Source organism: Rutidosis leptorrhynchoides, chromosome 10, assembly GCF_046630445.1.
Source record: "Rutidosis leptorrhynchoides isolate AG116_Rl617_1_P2 chromosome 10, CSIRO_AGI_Rlap_v1, whole genome shotgun sequence".
NCBI classification, from domain to species: Eukaryota; Viridiplantae; Streptophyta; class Magnoliopsida; order Asterales; family Asteraceae; genus Rutidosis; species Rutidosis leptorrhynchoides.
The window spans coordinates 328,485,681-328,501,560 of NC_092342.1; the positions used below are offsets into that span (position 1 = coordinate 328,485,681).

Here is a 15,880-nt window from a genome sequence, read left to right on the forward strand (position 1 = left end):
GACTCCAACACCCGTTCGCGTAACTTAAAGAATCACCGATTAATACAGGTATTCAGTCGATCCTTCGTTATCATCATCTCATCAATTCGTTCCATATCAAATTGATTTTAATTCACCTAATTCGTGTACGACTGACACATTTGAGTACACATTCGTCGTTACTTATGACTCGTAGTAGATTTATATCACGTGATTCATAAATTGTTTGCAATTTTGATCTACGATTTTTAATTTTATATCTTTTATGTATGTATGCAGCTCCAGGTTTACTAATTTTTCGTAATTGTGACCTAAAAACATGGCGTCGAGATTTTGGAGTAATGTGGTGCGTTTTTTCTTTCATTGATAGCGCTTCATTTATATTTAAATTTATATTATATTATTATAATATATGCATGATGTATATGTATCTATATATCTAAATGTTGCACTCATTACTAGAATTAAAAGGAAGTCTGATTTTTAAAATATGTTAATAGGCGGACAGTGAGACTGAGTCTGAAGTGAGCGATGATCCTGAAAAAGATGATCTTAATAATGTACGACGAGATGTAGCCGTACCTAATAGAAACAAGTACCTTAATACTGGTGATACTGACAGTGACGATGATGATGAACGTAAGCGTGTTATTAAGTCTGCAAAGGATAAGAGGTTTGAGGAGTTATCTACGACGATTGATCAGATGAAGAATGCGATGAAGATCAATGATTGGGTTAGTTTACAGGAAAGTTTTGACAAGATTAATAGGCAGCTTGAGAAGGTAATGAGGGTCACTGAATCTGACCGGGCTCCGAATAATTATATCAATGCGTTGGTGATGTTGGAGGATTATTTGAATCAAGCTATGGCGAATAAGGAGGTGAAGAAGAAGATGAATGCAATGAGACAGAAGTTGAAGAAGAACAATAAGTTGTATGAGGATTTGATTAATAAGTGTAGGGAGAATCCAGAAAGTTTTGAGGATCGGGAAGAGGAGGAAGAGGCGTTAGATGATGAGGATGAAGATGGTTCAGAGTCGGATGAGGTCAGCGATGATAATAATGATGAGGTGGTCGATGAGAACCAAGAAAGGGATCCAAACCAGGTGACTTGGGATACTGTTAATAAAAAGTTTAAGGAGGTTGTTGCTGCGCGTGGTAGAAAGGGAACTGGAAAACTCGAGCTTGTTGAGCAGCTTACGCATTTAACGAGAATGGCTAAAACTCCGGCTCAGAAGCTAGAGATATTGCTTAATGTTGTATCTGCACAGTTTGATGTGAATTCAGGTCTTAGTGGTCATATGCCTATTAACGTGTGGAAGAAGTGTGTGCATAATATGCTTGTCGTACTCGATATCCTTGAGCAGTATCGTAATATCCTGGTTGATGACACTGTTGAGCCAGATGAGAACGAGACCCAAAAAGGTGTGGATTATAAGGATACCATACGTATAATGGGAAATTTGGCAGATTTTCTTGAAAAAATAGACCTTGAATTCTTCAAGAGTTTGCAGTGTATTGATCCTCATACGCGGGAGTATGTAGAGAGGCTTCAAGACGAGCCTTTGTTTTTTGTTCTTGCTCAAAACGTTCAGTCATATCTTGAACGTGTTGGGGATTACAAGGCTGCTGCAAAGGCTGCGTTAAAGCTTGTTGAACTTGTGTACTACAAGCCACAAGAAGTCTATATTTCTATGAAGAACTTGTCTGAGCAATCAGGGGTTGGAGATAATGAAGAATCTGGTATTGAATCAAAAGTGGGCCCGTATGTTTTTATCAAAACTCCCGAAATCGTGCCTCGAAAACCTAGTTTTCCCACAAGTAGCAGGCTTCTAATGGACATACTGGTCTCTGTTATATACAAGTATGGAGATGAGAGGACTAAGGCTCGTGCAATGCTTTGTGACGTTTATCACTATGCAATCTCGGACAAGTTTTCTGTATCTCGAGACCTGTTGCTTATGAGTCATTTGCAGGATAATGTTCAGCATATGGATATCTCGACACAGATACTTTTTAACAGGTCAATGGCTCAGCTTGGGTTGTGTGCCTTTAGGGCCGGGCTTATCGTTGAAGCGCATGGATGTCTTTCTGAATTACATTCAGGTGGCAGGGTGAAAGAGCTTCTTGCACAAGGTGTTTCTCAAAATCGATATCATGAGAAGACTTTAGAACAGGTATTTTTACTTGAAATTTACTGTGTATATGTTGTTGTTCTGTTTGGTCAAATGGTTAAAACATAAAAGTGCCTTAAAGCATTTAAAGAAACAGTGCTGAATTTATCTTAAAACTTACAAAGGCATACATTGACTTGTTACCTAGCCTGACCCAGCCAGTTTGCTACCTCTGTGGCATTCCCTTTTAGATTCCTACTTATTATGTTTATTTAGATTTAGATTTAGAATTATGATGGATATTTCATTTACGTATTTGTTCACTTGGGTAGAACAGTTGTATGTTCTCAATATGTACACATTAGTATCATCTTTATGCAATGTACTGATTAGATTAAAGCATCAGTTATTTAGGTTTGTTTAAAAGAATTTCTATAAATGTAGAGTTTTTTCGCGCTTATGATCATACCCTTTGTCACACAAACCTGTTTAGTTTTAGTTTTATAAATAACATAGCATTATATTATCAATTTCTAACTTTTGTTGAATGATTGGTAACTTAACATGCGGATATGCGTATTTTAGTTGGCTTCTTGTATTAAGTCAGAAGCAGAAGCATTCTGTAGGTATTTATGTTCACAATTGCATGTTCTTACATTTCTAACATATTCTACTAGTCTTATTACCTCCTCAACTTAATTTTTTTGAGTTGCTGTTTAAGATTATTCTAAGATGTCATTCAAGTCAATACTTGTTCGGTTGTTCACAATTGTGTTAGCTTACAGTAGTGATACAACAAATGTTGAGTTTATTATCTTCTCATTTGTGGCTGTGTTCGTTGAAGTTTTGAGCCTGTATCTTACCCGCTCTGCTTGCTCATTTTACCTGCTATAGTTTTCTGAAATCGTTTTGTTTTATTATCCATCAATATTTGGACACCGGATCTATACTATATTCTGATATCAAGCTATTGATTATTGTAGGAACGTCTCGAAAGGAGGAGGCAGATGCCATACCATATGCACATTAACCATGAACTTTTAGAGTCTGTACACTTGATATGCGCTATGTTGCTTGAGGTTCCCAATATGGCAGCAAACAGTCATGATGGTAAACGTAAAGTCATAAGCAAGACACTAAGAAAATTCCTTGAAACAAGTGACAGGCAGACTTTCACTGGGCCCCCCGAGACCGTAAGGGACCACGTGATGGCCGCAACCCGAGCCCTTAGAAACGGAGACTTCCAAATTTCGTTTGATGTTATCAACTCACTTGACGTATGGAAGCTTTTCAAAAACCGCAAAACAGTTTTAGAAATGCTGAAAAACAAGATCAAGGAAGCTGCTTTAAGGACCTACCTTTTCACGTATTCGTCGTCTTATGAGACTCTAAAATTGGAACAACTTTCAAACATGTTTGATCTATCTGACAGTCAAACGCATTCTGTTGTTAGCAAGATGATGATCCATGAGGAGCTTCACGCGAGCTGGGACCAACCAACACAATGCATTGTTTTCCATGAAGTTGTATATAACCGTTTACAGGGTCTTGCTTTTCAGTTAACCGAAAAACTCTCGGTTCTAGCAGAAAGCAACGAGCATGCTGTAGAGGCACAACTAGGTGGTGGTGGGTTGGATTCTTTACCCACAAGGTGGCGCGAGGGTCAAGACAATGCTGCAGTCGCTGGTAGCAATAAATGGCAGGGTTATCAAAAGGATCGAACAGGTCAATCTATAGGTGGCTATCAAAGCACAAGGTATCAAGATAATGCTGGGGCTGGGGCTGGGACTGGGTGGAACTATGGTGGTGCTGCCGATAGAAGACAGGTGAATGGTTTTAACCGAATGGTGAGTCTAAACAGGGGGGTGCGCGCTTAATGAAATTATGTTTGGGTGAAAATTAGTTATTACTCCGTATAAATATGCTTTTTTTATCGTGTTTGATTGAATCGGATTTGTTAGATTATTAGACGATTCTGAAGTGATCTTAGTGTTAACTTTGGTTTTAATTTTAATTCTTGTCGATGTGGTGTTTAACAAATTTTGATCGTGTTTACATTAGGCTCGACTTTGTTGTTTGTTACTGCAGCTGGGTTGAATTAATGTCTATTCTTTTATCAGCACGTTAATTTATTTTAATATTCTAATTAAAATTTTTAAAACATTTATAAAATAAGTATATATTCTTTTATTTATTTGTTAATATGTATATCAATTATGATATTCATTCGGAATGACTGTTATAAATTTTTGTCCCTCAAAATTAAATTTAACAAGAGCTTTTTTAACATTCAGATTCAACGCTTAATAGTTTTGATTCCCGATCTCAACTTAGGTTCGACTACTAACGTGTATTTCAATGTAGACACTCATATGAGCTTACGTAGTCGCATCGTTATGACATTTGTAATAGCTAAAATGCTATATATAACGATAACGATATATAATATATAAAGATACAGATGTATAGCACGTAAATAGTTTTTTTTGTTTGTAATAATCATTTATCTTCTGCTAAATAATCATGCTCGACTCATTTAAAGTTGAACACTTTCTGTCATAATTCAATTTATGATGATTTATATTTACATTTATTTACACGACTTTAATGACATTACTAACTGTAAAATATATTACTCTGTAGTAGAAGATTAATACTTACAAAAAAGTCTCAATATTTTGTCCACCACGTCATAAAACAAGATTAAGGCTAGTCCCATTTGTGTACGAGTTGGGCTCGTGCGTCGATAACAAGCCGCTCACGTGCTCACTGATGGAAAACCGTGTATACTTTTCATTCAGATTAATGCATCGGATAGTTAAAATAAACTTATGATTACAAAACATGCACACGATTGACGGTTCCAACAAGATCCAATTACACCACTAATAATTGTCAAAATATATAAATTCACAATGTGAGTAAACGTTATACCTTTCTTGTAGAAATGGATTGTAGGAGAGAAACCTACGATCAAAAGTATGATCGTCTCTTTGAATAGTTCACACTACACTTCAAACAACCGTCAATGGATGCTAGTCCAAACCCAAATAACTTATTATAATAATCAAATTATTATAATAAATATTTATATATACTCCGTATATGATTTCGTTTTGTCTCAAAAACAAAAAGAAATCATGAACTTGTTTTGTGATGTATGTAATAACATGAATTCTTTTCTTTTCTCAAGGTGAGATGAATAGAAGTAAGAATTTATGACTAAGGAAAAATGTCGTCTTACACTAGAGGTATATAACTCTATCTATATATTATTGAAATGACAAGTTGTTATTCATACTTGATATCTTTTTATTTGGAGTACCCAACTTGGTATTCTTTTGATTAAACATATAACGTTTGTTAATCAATAATGGAAAACACTATCATAATTTCCTCCACAATTTATGACACTTGACCACTTTGTTAAATCATTTGTTATACCTTTTGACAAAGCAAGATAGATAGTATATTGTATATAAACAATTCTTTCAACAAACACTTTGAATGCTTAAAATTGAGTTACGGTTCATTATAATAATTAGTTACTTAACTAATTATTACTTAATTTAATTTCGTTACTTGAATTATATATATATATATATATATATATATATATATATATATATATATATATATATATATATATATATTGGCAGGATCAAGAGGAAAGTAACCATTCGGGGGGAAGCGGGGGGAAGCAAAAACTTTTTTTTTTTTTTTTTTTCATTTTTTGAAAAAACTTTGTTCACGAACATTATAGATGAGATGAAAATATGAACATTTAGTAGAGACACTTTGTGATAAATGTTTTTATTTTAGCGGGAAAACGTTCGAAGAAGTAATATATAACAATTATCGTGTTTTTCGAGCGTATTTTGAGATTTTAGCTATTGGGGTTTAGATATTAGGGTTTATAGGGTTTAGATATTAGGGTTTAGAAATTTAGGGTTTAGGGTTTAGATTTAGGATTTAGATTGAGTTTTTAACACGAACGGTTTAGAGTTTAGGGTTTAGGGTTTAGGGTTTGGTGTTTTGGGTTTATGGAATAAACCCAAAACACCAAACCCTAAACCCTAAACCCTAAACTCTAAATCGGGCTAAATTTTACTTCACAAAACATGAAAAAAAAACGTTCATATTCTTCACGAACAATATTATCTTGAATGTTATTTTTGTCGATCGTTTTCCCGCCTAAATAATAACATTCATCACGAAGTGTCTCTTCTAAATGTTCATATTTTCGTGTGATCTTGATGCCGGAAAAAAAATTTCAAAAAAACGAAAAAAAAAAAAAATTTGCTTCCCCCCGCTTTCCCCCATTGGTTACTTCCCCATTGATCCTGCCCCTATATATATATATATATATATGTATCATTTGACATCTAGGTGTATATGTGTGTGACCCCAAAGGCTCAAATAAATTTAGCCATATAGTTATATGTTGTACCTTGCTCATTAATCCTACAAACTCCCACTTGTGCATGGCATAACATCAAGTAACTATACAAACAATGGATAGCGTCTAGCAACACGTCATTGTCCCTAAATTCACACGAGGGTAGTTTCTCAAAACTGCAATTAGTAAGTGCTAAATGTCATTTGTCATTTTGTTTCAGATACTTCAGTTAAACTTGAGATATGGATCATCAGTCATTCTCATTTGTTTAACGATTTTATTTCTCGGTCTTAAAACTGAATTAGATCACCAAATTAATTAAGTATCATCTTAATTACATCTGGGTGCGGCCACACAAATATCTTATTCATTCATCGAGGAGCTCAAAAGTATCTAACTCCAAACATTTTGGAGGAACAAATCCTATATTGCATACACGTGTCTCTCACGAGCTTTACATTATACCCAATAATGGCCTTTATTACAGCCTTATTCAGGTCAGCATTTAATCATATCAAAGTACAATATTCCACACATCGAAACCGGCGTGCATCTCAAGTCTAAGGACATACAGACATAATCACTAAAAGATTCACTACCGACAACGATCCATGTAGTGATATCTCGGTTGGGTCATTCCAATATCTATCATCAATGAATACATATGAATTTGGTCTCTACAAGTTAACTATTTATCATCAATAAATATAACCAACATTCATATTAATCTTAATTCATGTTATTCCCATAACATGATTAATTATGGAGATTTGGAATAATCGACAATTACTCATGGATTAAACATGCTAATATAAAACACAGTGATATAAATAAAAATGATCATACCATCAATATATCAATTCATTATGATAAAACCGTTTAATGTTCCAAAAATATCCAAATACTAAATTACAAATTAAAAAGATCAGCAGCATAACGAAGTCCAATACTACTAGCATGATCATCATGCTTGTTGTGTCTCCTGGGCTTTGTGAACGGGTCAGCCACATTATCATCTGTATGAACCTTAAGAATACTAATATCATTCCTCTCAACGACTTCTTGAATGTAGTCAAACTTTCTAAGAATGTGTCTGCTACCTTTACGTACACGTGATTCTTTTGCAAGTATAATAGCACTTGAATTATCACAGTACATTTCCATAGGGAATTCAATGCTGGGAACTACTCCGAGTTCAGCAATAAACTTCTTAATCCAGACAGCTTCTTGAGCAGCTTCTGAGGCAGCAATGTATTCTGCTTCCATTGTAGACTGTGCAACAGTGCTCTGCTTTGAGCTTCTCTAATCAACTGCCCCGCCATTCATGACAAAGACATACCCTGATTGGGATCGAGAATCATCTCGATCAGTTTGGAAACCAGCATCTGTATAACATCTAATACTCAACTCTTCTTCCAAACCACCGTAAACCAAAAACATATCTTTAGTTCTCCGTAAATACTTAAGAATGCTCTTATAAGCAATCCAATGTTCTTCACCTGGATTCTGTTGATAACGACTTGTCAAACTTAAGGCTAACGAGACATCAGGTCTAGTACATAACATGGCATACATAATGGATCCTATATGTAGTGACCCGAACTTTTCCATGTTTATATATATTAATTGAGATTGATATTTACATGATTAAATGTTTCCAACATGTTAAGCAATCAAACTTGTTAAGACTTGATTAATTGAAATATGTTTCATATAGACAATTGACCACCCAAGTTGACCGGTGATTCACGAACGTTAAAACTTGTAAAAACTATATGATGACATATATATAGATATATATATAGTTAACATGATACTATGATAAGTAAACATATCATTAAGTATATTAACAATGAACTACATATGTAAAAACAAGACTACTAACTTAATGATTTTTAAACGAGACATATATGTAACGATTATCGTTGTAAAGACATTTAATGTATATATATATATCATATTAAGAGATATTCATACATGATAATATCATGATAATATAATAATTTAAAATCTCATTTGATATTATAAACATTGGGTTAACAACATTTAACAAGACCGTTAACCTAAAGGTTTAAAAACAACACTTACATGTAACGACTAACGATGACTTAACGACTCAGTTAAAATGTATATACATGTAGTGTTTTAATATGTATTTATACACTTTTGAAAGACTTCAATACACTTATCAAAATACTTCTACTTAACAAAAATGCTTACAATTACATCCTCGTTCAGTTTCATCAACAATTCTACTCGTATGCACCCGTATTCGTACTCGTACAATACACAGCTTTTAGATGTATGTACTATTGGTATATACACTCCAATGATCAACTCTTAGCAGCCCATGTGAGTCACCTAACACATGTGGGAACCATCATTTGGCAACTAGCATGAAATATCTCATAAAATTACAAAAATATGAGTAATCATTCATGACTTATTTACATGAAAACAAAATTACATATCCTTTATATCTAATCCATACACCAACGACCAAAAACACCTACAAACACTTTCATTCTTCAATTTTCTTCATCTAATTGATCTCTCTCAAGTTCTATCTTCAAGTTCTAAGTGTTCTTCATATATTCTACAAGTTCTAGTTACATAAAATCAAGAATACTTTCAAGTTTGCTAGCTCACTTCCAATCTTGTAAGGTGATCATCCAACCTCAAGAAATCTTTGTTTCTTACAGTAGGTTATCATTCTAATACAAGGTAATAATCATATTCAAACTTTGGTTCAATTTCTATAACTATAACAATCTTATTTCAAGTGATGATCTTACTTGAACTTGTTTTCGTGTCATGATTCTGCTTCAAGAACTTCGAGCCATCCAAGGATCCGTTGAAGCTAGATCCATTTTTCTCTTTTCCAGTAGTTTTATCCAAGGAAATTAAGGTAGTAATGATGTTCATAACATCATTCGATTCATACGTATAAAGCTATCTTATTCGAAGGTTTAAACTTGTAATCACTAGAACATAGTTTAGTTAATTCTAAACTTGTTCGCAAACAAAAGTTAATCCTTCTAAATTGACTTTTAAAATCAACTAAACACATGTTCTATATCTATATGATATGCTAACTTAATGATTTAAAACCTGAAAACACGAAAAACACCGTAAAACCGGATTTACGCCGTCGTAGTAACACCGCGGGCTGTTTTGGGTTAGTTAATTAAAAACTATGATAAACTTTGATTTAAAAGTTGTTATTCTGAGAAAATGATTTTTATTATGAACATGAAACTATATCCAAAAATTATGGTTAAACTCAAAGTGGAAGTATGTTTTCTAAAATGGTCATCTAGACGTCGTTCTTTCGACTGAAATGACTACCTTTACAAAAACGACTTGTAACTTATTTTTCCGACTATAAACCTATACTTTTTCTGTTTAGATTCATAAAATAGAGTTCAATATGAAACCATAGCAATTTGATTCACTCAAAACGGATTTAAAATGAAGAAGTTATGGGTAAAACAAGATTGGATAATTTTTCTCATTTTAGCTACGTGAAAATTGGTAACAAATCTATTCCAATCATAACTTAATCAACTTGTATTGTATATTATGTAATCTTGAGATACCATAGACACGTATACAATGTTTCGACCTATCATGTCGACACATCTATATATATTTCGGAACAACCATAGACACTCTATATGTGAATGTTGGAGTTAGCTATACAGGGTTGAGGTTGATTCCAAAATATATATAGTTTGAGTTGTGATCAATACTGAGATACGTATACACTGGGTCGTGGATTGATTCAAGATAATATTTATCGATTTATTTCTGTACATCTAACTGTGGACAACTAGTTGTAGGTACTAACGAGGACAGCTGACTTAAGAAACTTAAAACATCAAAATATATTAAAAGTGTTGTAAATATATTTTGAACATACTTTGATATATATGTATATATTGTTATAGGTTCGTGAATCAACCAGTGGCCAAGTATTACTTCCCGACGAAGTAAAAATCTGTGAAAGTGAGTTATAGTCCCACTTTTAAAATCTAATATTTTTGGGATGAGAATACATGCAGGTTTTATAAATGATTTACAAAATAGACACAAGTACGTGAAACTACATTCTATGGTTGAATTATCGAAATCGAATATGCCCCTTTTTATTAAGTCTGGTAATCTAAGAATTAGGGAACAGACACCCTAATTGACGCGAATCCTAAAGATAGATCTATTGGGCCTAACAAACCCCATCCAAAGTACCGGATGCTTTAGTACTTCGAAATTTATATCATATCCGAAGGGTGTCCCGGAATGATGGGGATATTCTTATATATGCATCTTGTTAATGTCGGTTACCAGGTGTTCACCATATGAATGATTTTTATCTCTATGTATGGGATGTGTATTGAAATATGAAATCTTGTGGTCTATTATTATTATGATTTGATATATATAGGTTAAACCTATAACTCACCGACATTTTTGTTGACGTTTTAAGCATGTTTATTCTCAGGTGATTATTAAGAGTTTCCGCTGTCACATACTTAAATAAGGACGAGATTTGGAGTCCATGCTTGTATGATATTGTGTAAAAACTGCATTCAAGAAACTTATTTTGTTGTAACATATTTGTATTGTAAACCATTATGTAATGGTCGTGTGTAAACAGGATATTTTAGATTATCATTATTTGATAATCTACGTAAAGCTTTTTAAACCTTTATTGATGAAATAAAGGTTATGGTTTGTTTTAAAATGAATGCAGTCTTTGAAAAACGTCTCATATAGAGGTCAAAACCTCGCAACGAAATCAATTAATATGGAACGTTTTTAATCAATAAGAACGGGACATTTCAGTTGGTATCAGAGCGTTGGTCTTAGAGAACCAGAATTTTGCATTAGTGTGTCTTATCGAGGTTGTTAGGATGCATTAGTGAGTCTGGACTTCGACTGTGTTTACTTGAAAAATGATTGCTTAACAAATTTTGTTGAAAACTATATATTTTTAACATGTGAATATTATGTGATATATTAATCTCTTAACGCGTTTGATATTATGTGATAGATGTCTACCTCTAGAACAAGTCTCATTGACTCACCTAATAATAATGAAGAGTCAAATGTAAATTGGAATGATTCGTGGACTGATTCACAAGTTCCCGAAGAGGAACCGGAAGAAGAGTCGGAACCGGAAGAAGAATCGGAACCGGAAGAAGAATCGGAACCGGATGAAGAAATAGAACCGGTGGGGGAAATAATAAAACGGTTAAGTAAAAGAAAATCCTCAACCAACCGACCAAGGTTAATTATGGTCAATGGTGTTTCCGCCAAGGAAGCAAAATATTGGGAGGATTACCAATTCTCCGATGAATCGGATTCCGACGAGAATTCCGATGATGTTATAGAAATTACCCCAACTGAATTTAAAAAGGCAAAAGAAAATAATAAGGGAAAGGGCATAAAAATAGAGAAATCTAATTCCAACCCCGATGAACTTTATATGTATCGTCAACCCCCGAAGTCCTTAAGTTGTAACAATGACCCGGGAACCTCTAAACCACCAGGTTTTTCTAAACCAATGTGGATAACGACGGCTCGTATTAGGGGAAAATCATATATCCCTAGAAACTTGGCAAAACGAACCAAAACCGAAGAAGAAGAAACAAGCGAGTCGGAATAAGATAGTTGTATTCATGTGGTGTAATATATGTAATATAGTGTGCTTATGCTTTATGATATATGTAAAAATTGCTTGTATTAATAAGTATTTTTTTTTATGAATCTAACTCTTGTCTATTTTACAGTATAAAAACGCAAAATGGATAGACAACCCAATATTTTAAGAGACCTACCCGGAGACATGATTGATGAAATCTTGTCTAGAGTCGGTCAGAATTCCTCGGCACAACTATTTAAGGCGAGATCAGTTTGTAAGACATTCGAAGAACGTTCCAAGAATGTCTTGGTTTATAAGAGACTTTCGTTTGAAAGATGGGGGATATCACATTGGGAAACCCATAAGTTACGATGTGTTTACTTTGACGCATATATTGCGGGGAACCCAAATGCTATTTTACGCAACGGGTTAAGAAATTATTTTGACTCAGTGTATCCGAATATAGGAGTTCATGATTTAGAAAAAGCGGCTAACATGCAACATAAAGAAGCATGCTATGCTTATGGGTTAGTAATGTTCGCTTCTCACCAAAGTGAGAAAAAGAACATCGGGCTACAGCTATTAAACAAAACGTTCCCACAAGTGACGGAGTCGGTAATTGGGGTAAGAAATGAGGTTTTTAGATTGTTACGGGACTGTTGGACATTACGTAACCCTCGTCCCTTTGACGACGTTACAACACGCTGTCTTATCAACGGCCATAATGGTTATGTTGCACAAGACCAAGGATGGGAAGTAGTCCTAGTAAAACCAGAATGCATGACTTGTTTCTGGACGTATGAATTACGTGTCTTTATTGCCTTTGCTGAACGACTTGTGTACTAGCTAGAATTATCTTCACAACTATCTTGTATCAAAGTTATTGTGTGCTATATTTCATGCTTTATGTAAAATAAGCGGTATTGTAAGTTTGTAAAATATTGTATAAAAGTTTGAACGCGAAATATTATTATAATCAGTTTTTCATATAGAATTGTAGTAGTTGAATTGTATATTAGCTACTAAGTATGAACTTAACGGGTAGGTACTACCCGAATTTAAACTTATAAAACGCTAATATGAAGAAAAAGCTTTTATAAATGAGTTCATATTATGCTACGAAATACTATTAACTACTCTTAATATTCTGTATGATTAACTTGTTCCATTTAACTATTTTGAAGGAAATGGCACCGACTACTCGACACACCGTGAATATGAATGAAGAGGAATTCCGTACTTTTCTAGCTTCAAACATAGCCGCAGTACAGGCTGCGTTACATACCAACAATAACCTTGGATCTAGCAGTACAGGAAATCGTGTAGGATGCACCTACAAAGAATTCACTGCCTGCAAACCTTTGGAATTTGATGGAACCGAAGGACCGATCGGATTGAAACGGTGGACCGAGAAGGTTGAATCGGTGTTTGCCATAAGTAAGTGTACTGAAGAGGACAAAGTGAGTACGCTACGCATACCTTCACAGGTTCTGCGTTAACATGGTGGAATACCTATCTAGAGCAAGTGGGACAAGACGATGCGTACGCACTACCGTGGTCAGCATTCAAGCACTTGATGAACGAGAAGTACCGTCCCAGAACCGAGGTCAATAAGCTCAAGACAGAACTTAGAGGGTTACGAACCCAAGGATTTGATATTACCACGTACGAAAGACGATTCACAGAATTGTGCCTATTGTATCCGGGAGCATTCGAAGATGAGGAAGAGAAGATCGACGCGTTTGTGAAAGGATTACCGGAAAGAATCGAAGAAGATATAAGTTCACACGAGCCCGCCTCCATACAACAGGCATGTAGAATGGCTCACAAACTAGTGAACCAGATTGAAGAAAGAATTAAAGAACAGACTGCTGAAGAGGCCAATGTGAAGCAAGTCAAAAGAAAGTGGGAGGAAAACGGTGATAAGAATCACCAATACAACAACAACAGCAATTATAACAATAATCGCAACAACTATCCTAACAATCGCAACATCAATCGCAACTACAACAAACGGCCCAACAACAACAACAACAACAACAGCAACCACAACAATCATCTTAACAACAATAATAACCGCAACAACAACAACAACAATCAGAAGCCGCTATGCCAAAGGTGTGAAAAGTATCACTCGGGGTTCTGCACCAAATTTTGCAACAAGTGTAAAAGAAATGGTCATAGCGCGGCGAAGTGTGATGTCTACGGACCAGGGGTTAATAGAACGAAAGGAACAAATGGTGTCGGAACGAGTAATGGTGGAGCAAGTAGTGTCGGAGCAAGTTATGCCAATGTAGTTTGTTATAAATGTGGAAAACCGGGCCACATTATTAGAAATTGTCCGAACCAGGAGAACACAAATGGACAAGGCCGCGGAAGAGTTTTCAATATTAATGCGGCAGAGGCACAGGAAGACCCGGAGCTTGTTACGGGTACGTTTCTTATTGACAATAAATCTGCTTACGTTTTATTTGATTCGGGTGCGGATAGAAGCTATATGAGTAGAGATTTTTGTGCTAAATTAAGTTGTCCATTGACGCCTTTGGATAGTAAATTTTTACTCGAATTAGCAAATGGTAAATTAATTTCAGCAGATAATATATGTCGGAATCGAGAAATTAAACTGGTTAGCGAAACATTTAAGATTGATTTGATACCAGTAGAGTTAGGGAGTTTTGATGTGATAATCGGTATGGACTGGTTGAAAGAAGTGAAAGCAGAGATCGTTTGTTACAAAAATGCAATTCGCATTATACGAGAAAAAGGAAAACCCTTAATGGTGTACGGAGAAAAGGGCAACACGAAGCTACATCTTATTAGTAATTTGAAGGCACAAAAACTAATAAGAAAAGGTTGCTATGCTGTTCTAGCACACGTCGAGAAAGTACAAACTGAAGAAAAGAGCATCAATGATGTTCCCGTCGCAAAAGAATTTCCCGATGTATTTCCGAAAGAATTACCGGGATTACCCCCACATCGATCCGTTGAATTTCAAATAGATCTTGTACCAGGAGCTGCACCAATAGCTCGTGCTCCTTACAGACTCGCACCCAGCGAGATGAAAGAACTGCAAAGCCAATTACAAGAACTTTTAGAGCGTGGTTTCATTCGACCAAGCACATCACCGTGGGGAGCTCCTGTTTTGTTTGTCAAGAAGAAAGATGGTACATTCAGGTTGTGTATCGACTACCGAGAGTTGAACAAACTTACCATCAAGAACCGCTACCCACTACCGAGAATCGACGACTTATTTGATCAACTACAAGGCTCGTCTGTTTATTCAAAGATTGACTTACGTTCCGGGTATCATCAAATGTGGGTGAAAGAAGATGATATTCCAAAGACTGCTTTCAGAACACGTTACGGTCATTACGAGTTTATGGTCATGCCGTTTGGTTTAACTAATGCACCAGCTGTGTTCATGGACCTTATGAACCGAGTGTGTAGACCATACCTTGACAAGTTTGCCATTGTTTTCATTGATGACATACTTATTTACTCAAAGAATGACCAAGAACACGGTGAACATTTGAGAAAGGTGTTAGAAGTATTGAGGAAGGAAGAATTGTACGCTAAGTTTTCAAAGTGTGCATTTTGGTTGGAAGAAGTTCAATTCCTCGGTCACATAGTGAACAAAGAAGGTATTAAGGTGGATCCGGCAAAGATAGAAACTGTTGAAAAGTGGGAAACCCCGAAAACTCCGAAACACATACGCCAGTTTTTAGGACTAGCTGGTTACTACAG

The 15,880-nt window shown here is 35.1% G+C and overlaps 1 protein-coding gene across 1 annotated transcript; it reads left to right on the plus strand.

The window, feature by feature from the left end:
• Nucleotides 1–264: 264 nt before the first annotated feature.
• On the plus strand, nucleotides 265–4,151 carry LOC139872187 (eukaryotic translation initiation factor 3 subunit C-like). Its single transcript, XM_071860022.1, has 3 exons — nucleotides 265–325; nucleotides 480–2,156; nucleotides 3,077–4,151. The coding sequence occupies exons 1-3, from the start codon at nucleotides 299–301 to the stop codon at nucleotides 3,968–3,970; spliced, it is 2,598 nt and encodes an 865-aa protein (XP_071716123.1). The 5' UTR covers nucleotides 265–298; the 3' UTR covers nucleotides 3,971–4,151.
• Nucleotides 4,152–15,880: the final 11,729 nt, after the last annotated feature.

What these genes read in the sequence shown, in the direction of transcription:
- LOC139872187 (XM_071860022.1), top strand. Translation starts at nt 299, where the DNA reads ATGGCGTCGAGATTTTGGAGTAATGTG. An exon ending in CGAGATTTTGGAGTAATGTG is followed by an intron (nt 326 to 479) that starts GTGCGTTTTTTC and finishes ATATGTTAATAG; the next exon opens with GCGGACAGTGAGACTGAGTC. An exon ending in ATGAGAAGACTTTAGAACAG is followed by an intron (nt 2,157 to 3,076) that starts GTATTTTTACTT and finishes TGATTATTGTAG; the next exon opens with GAACGTCTCGAAAGGAGGAG.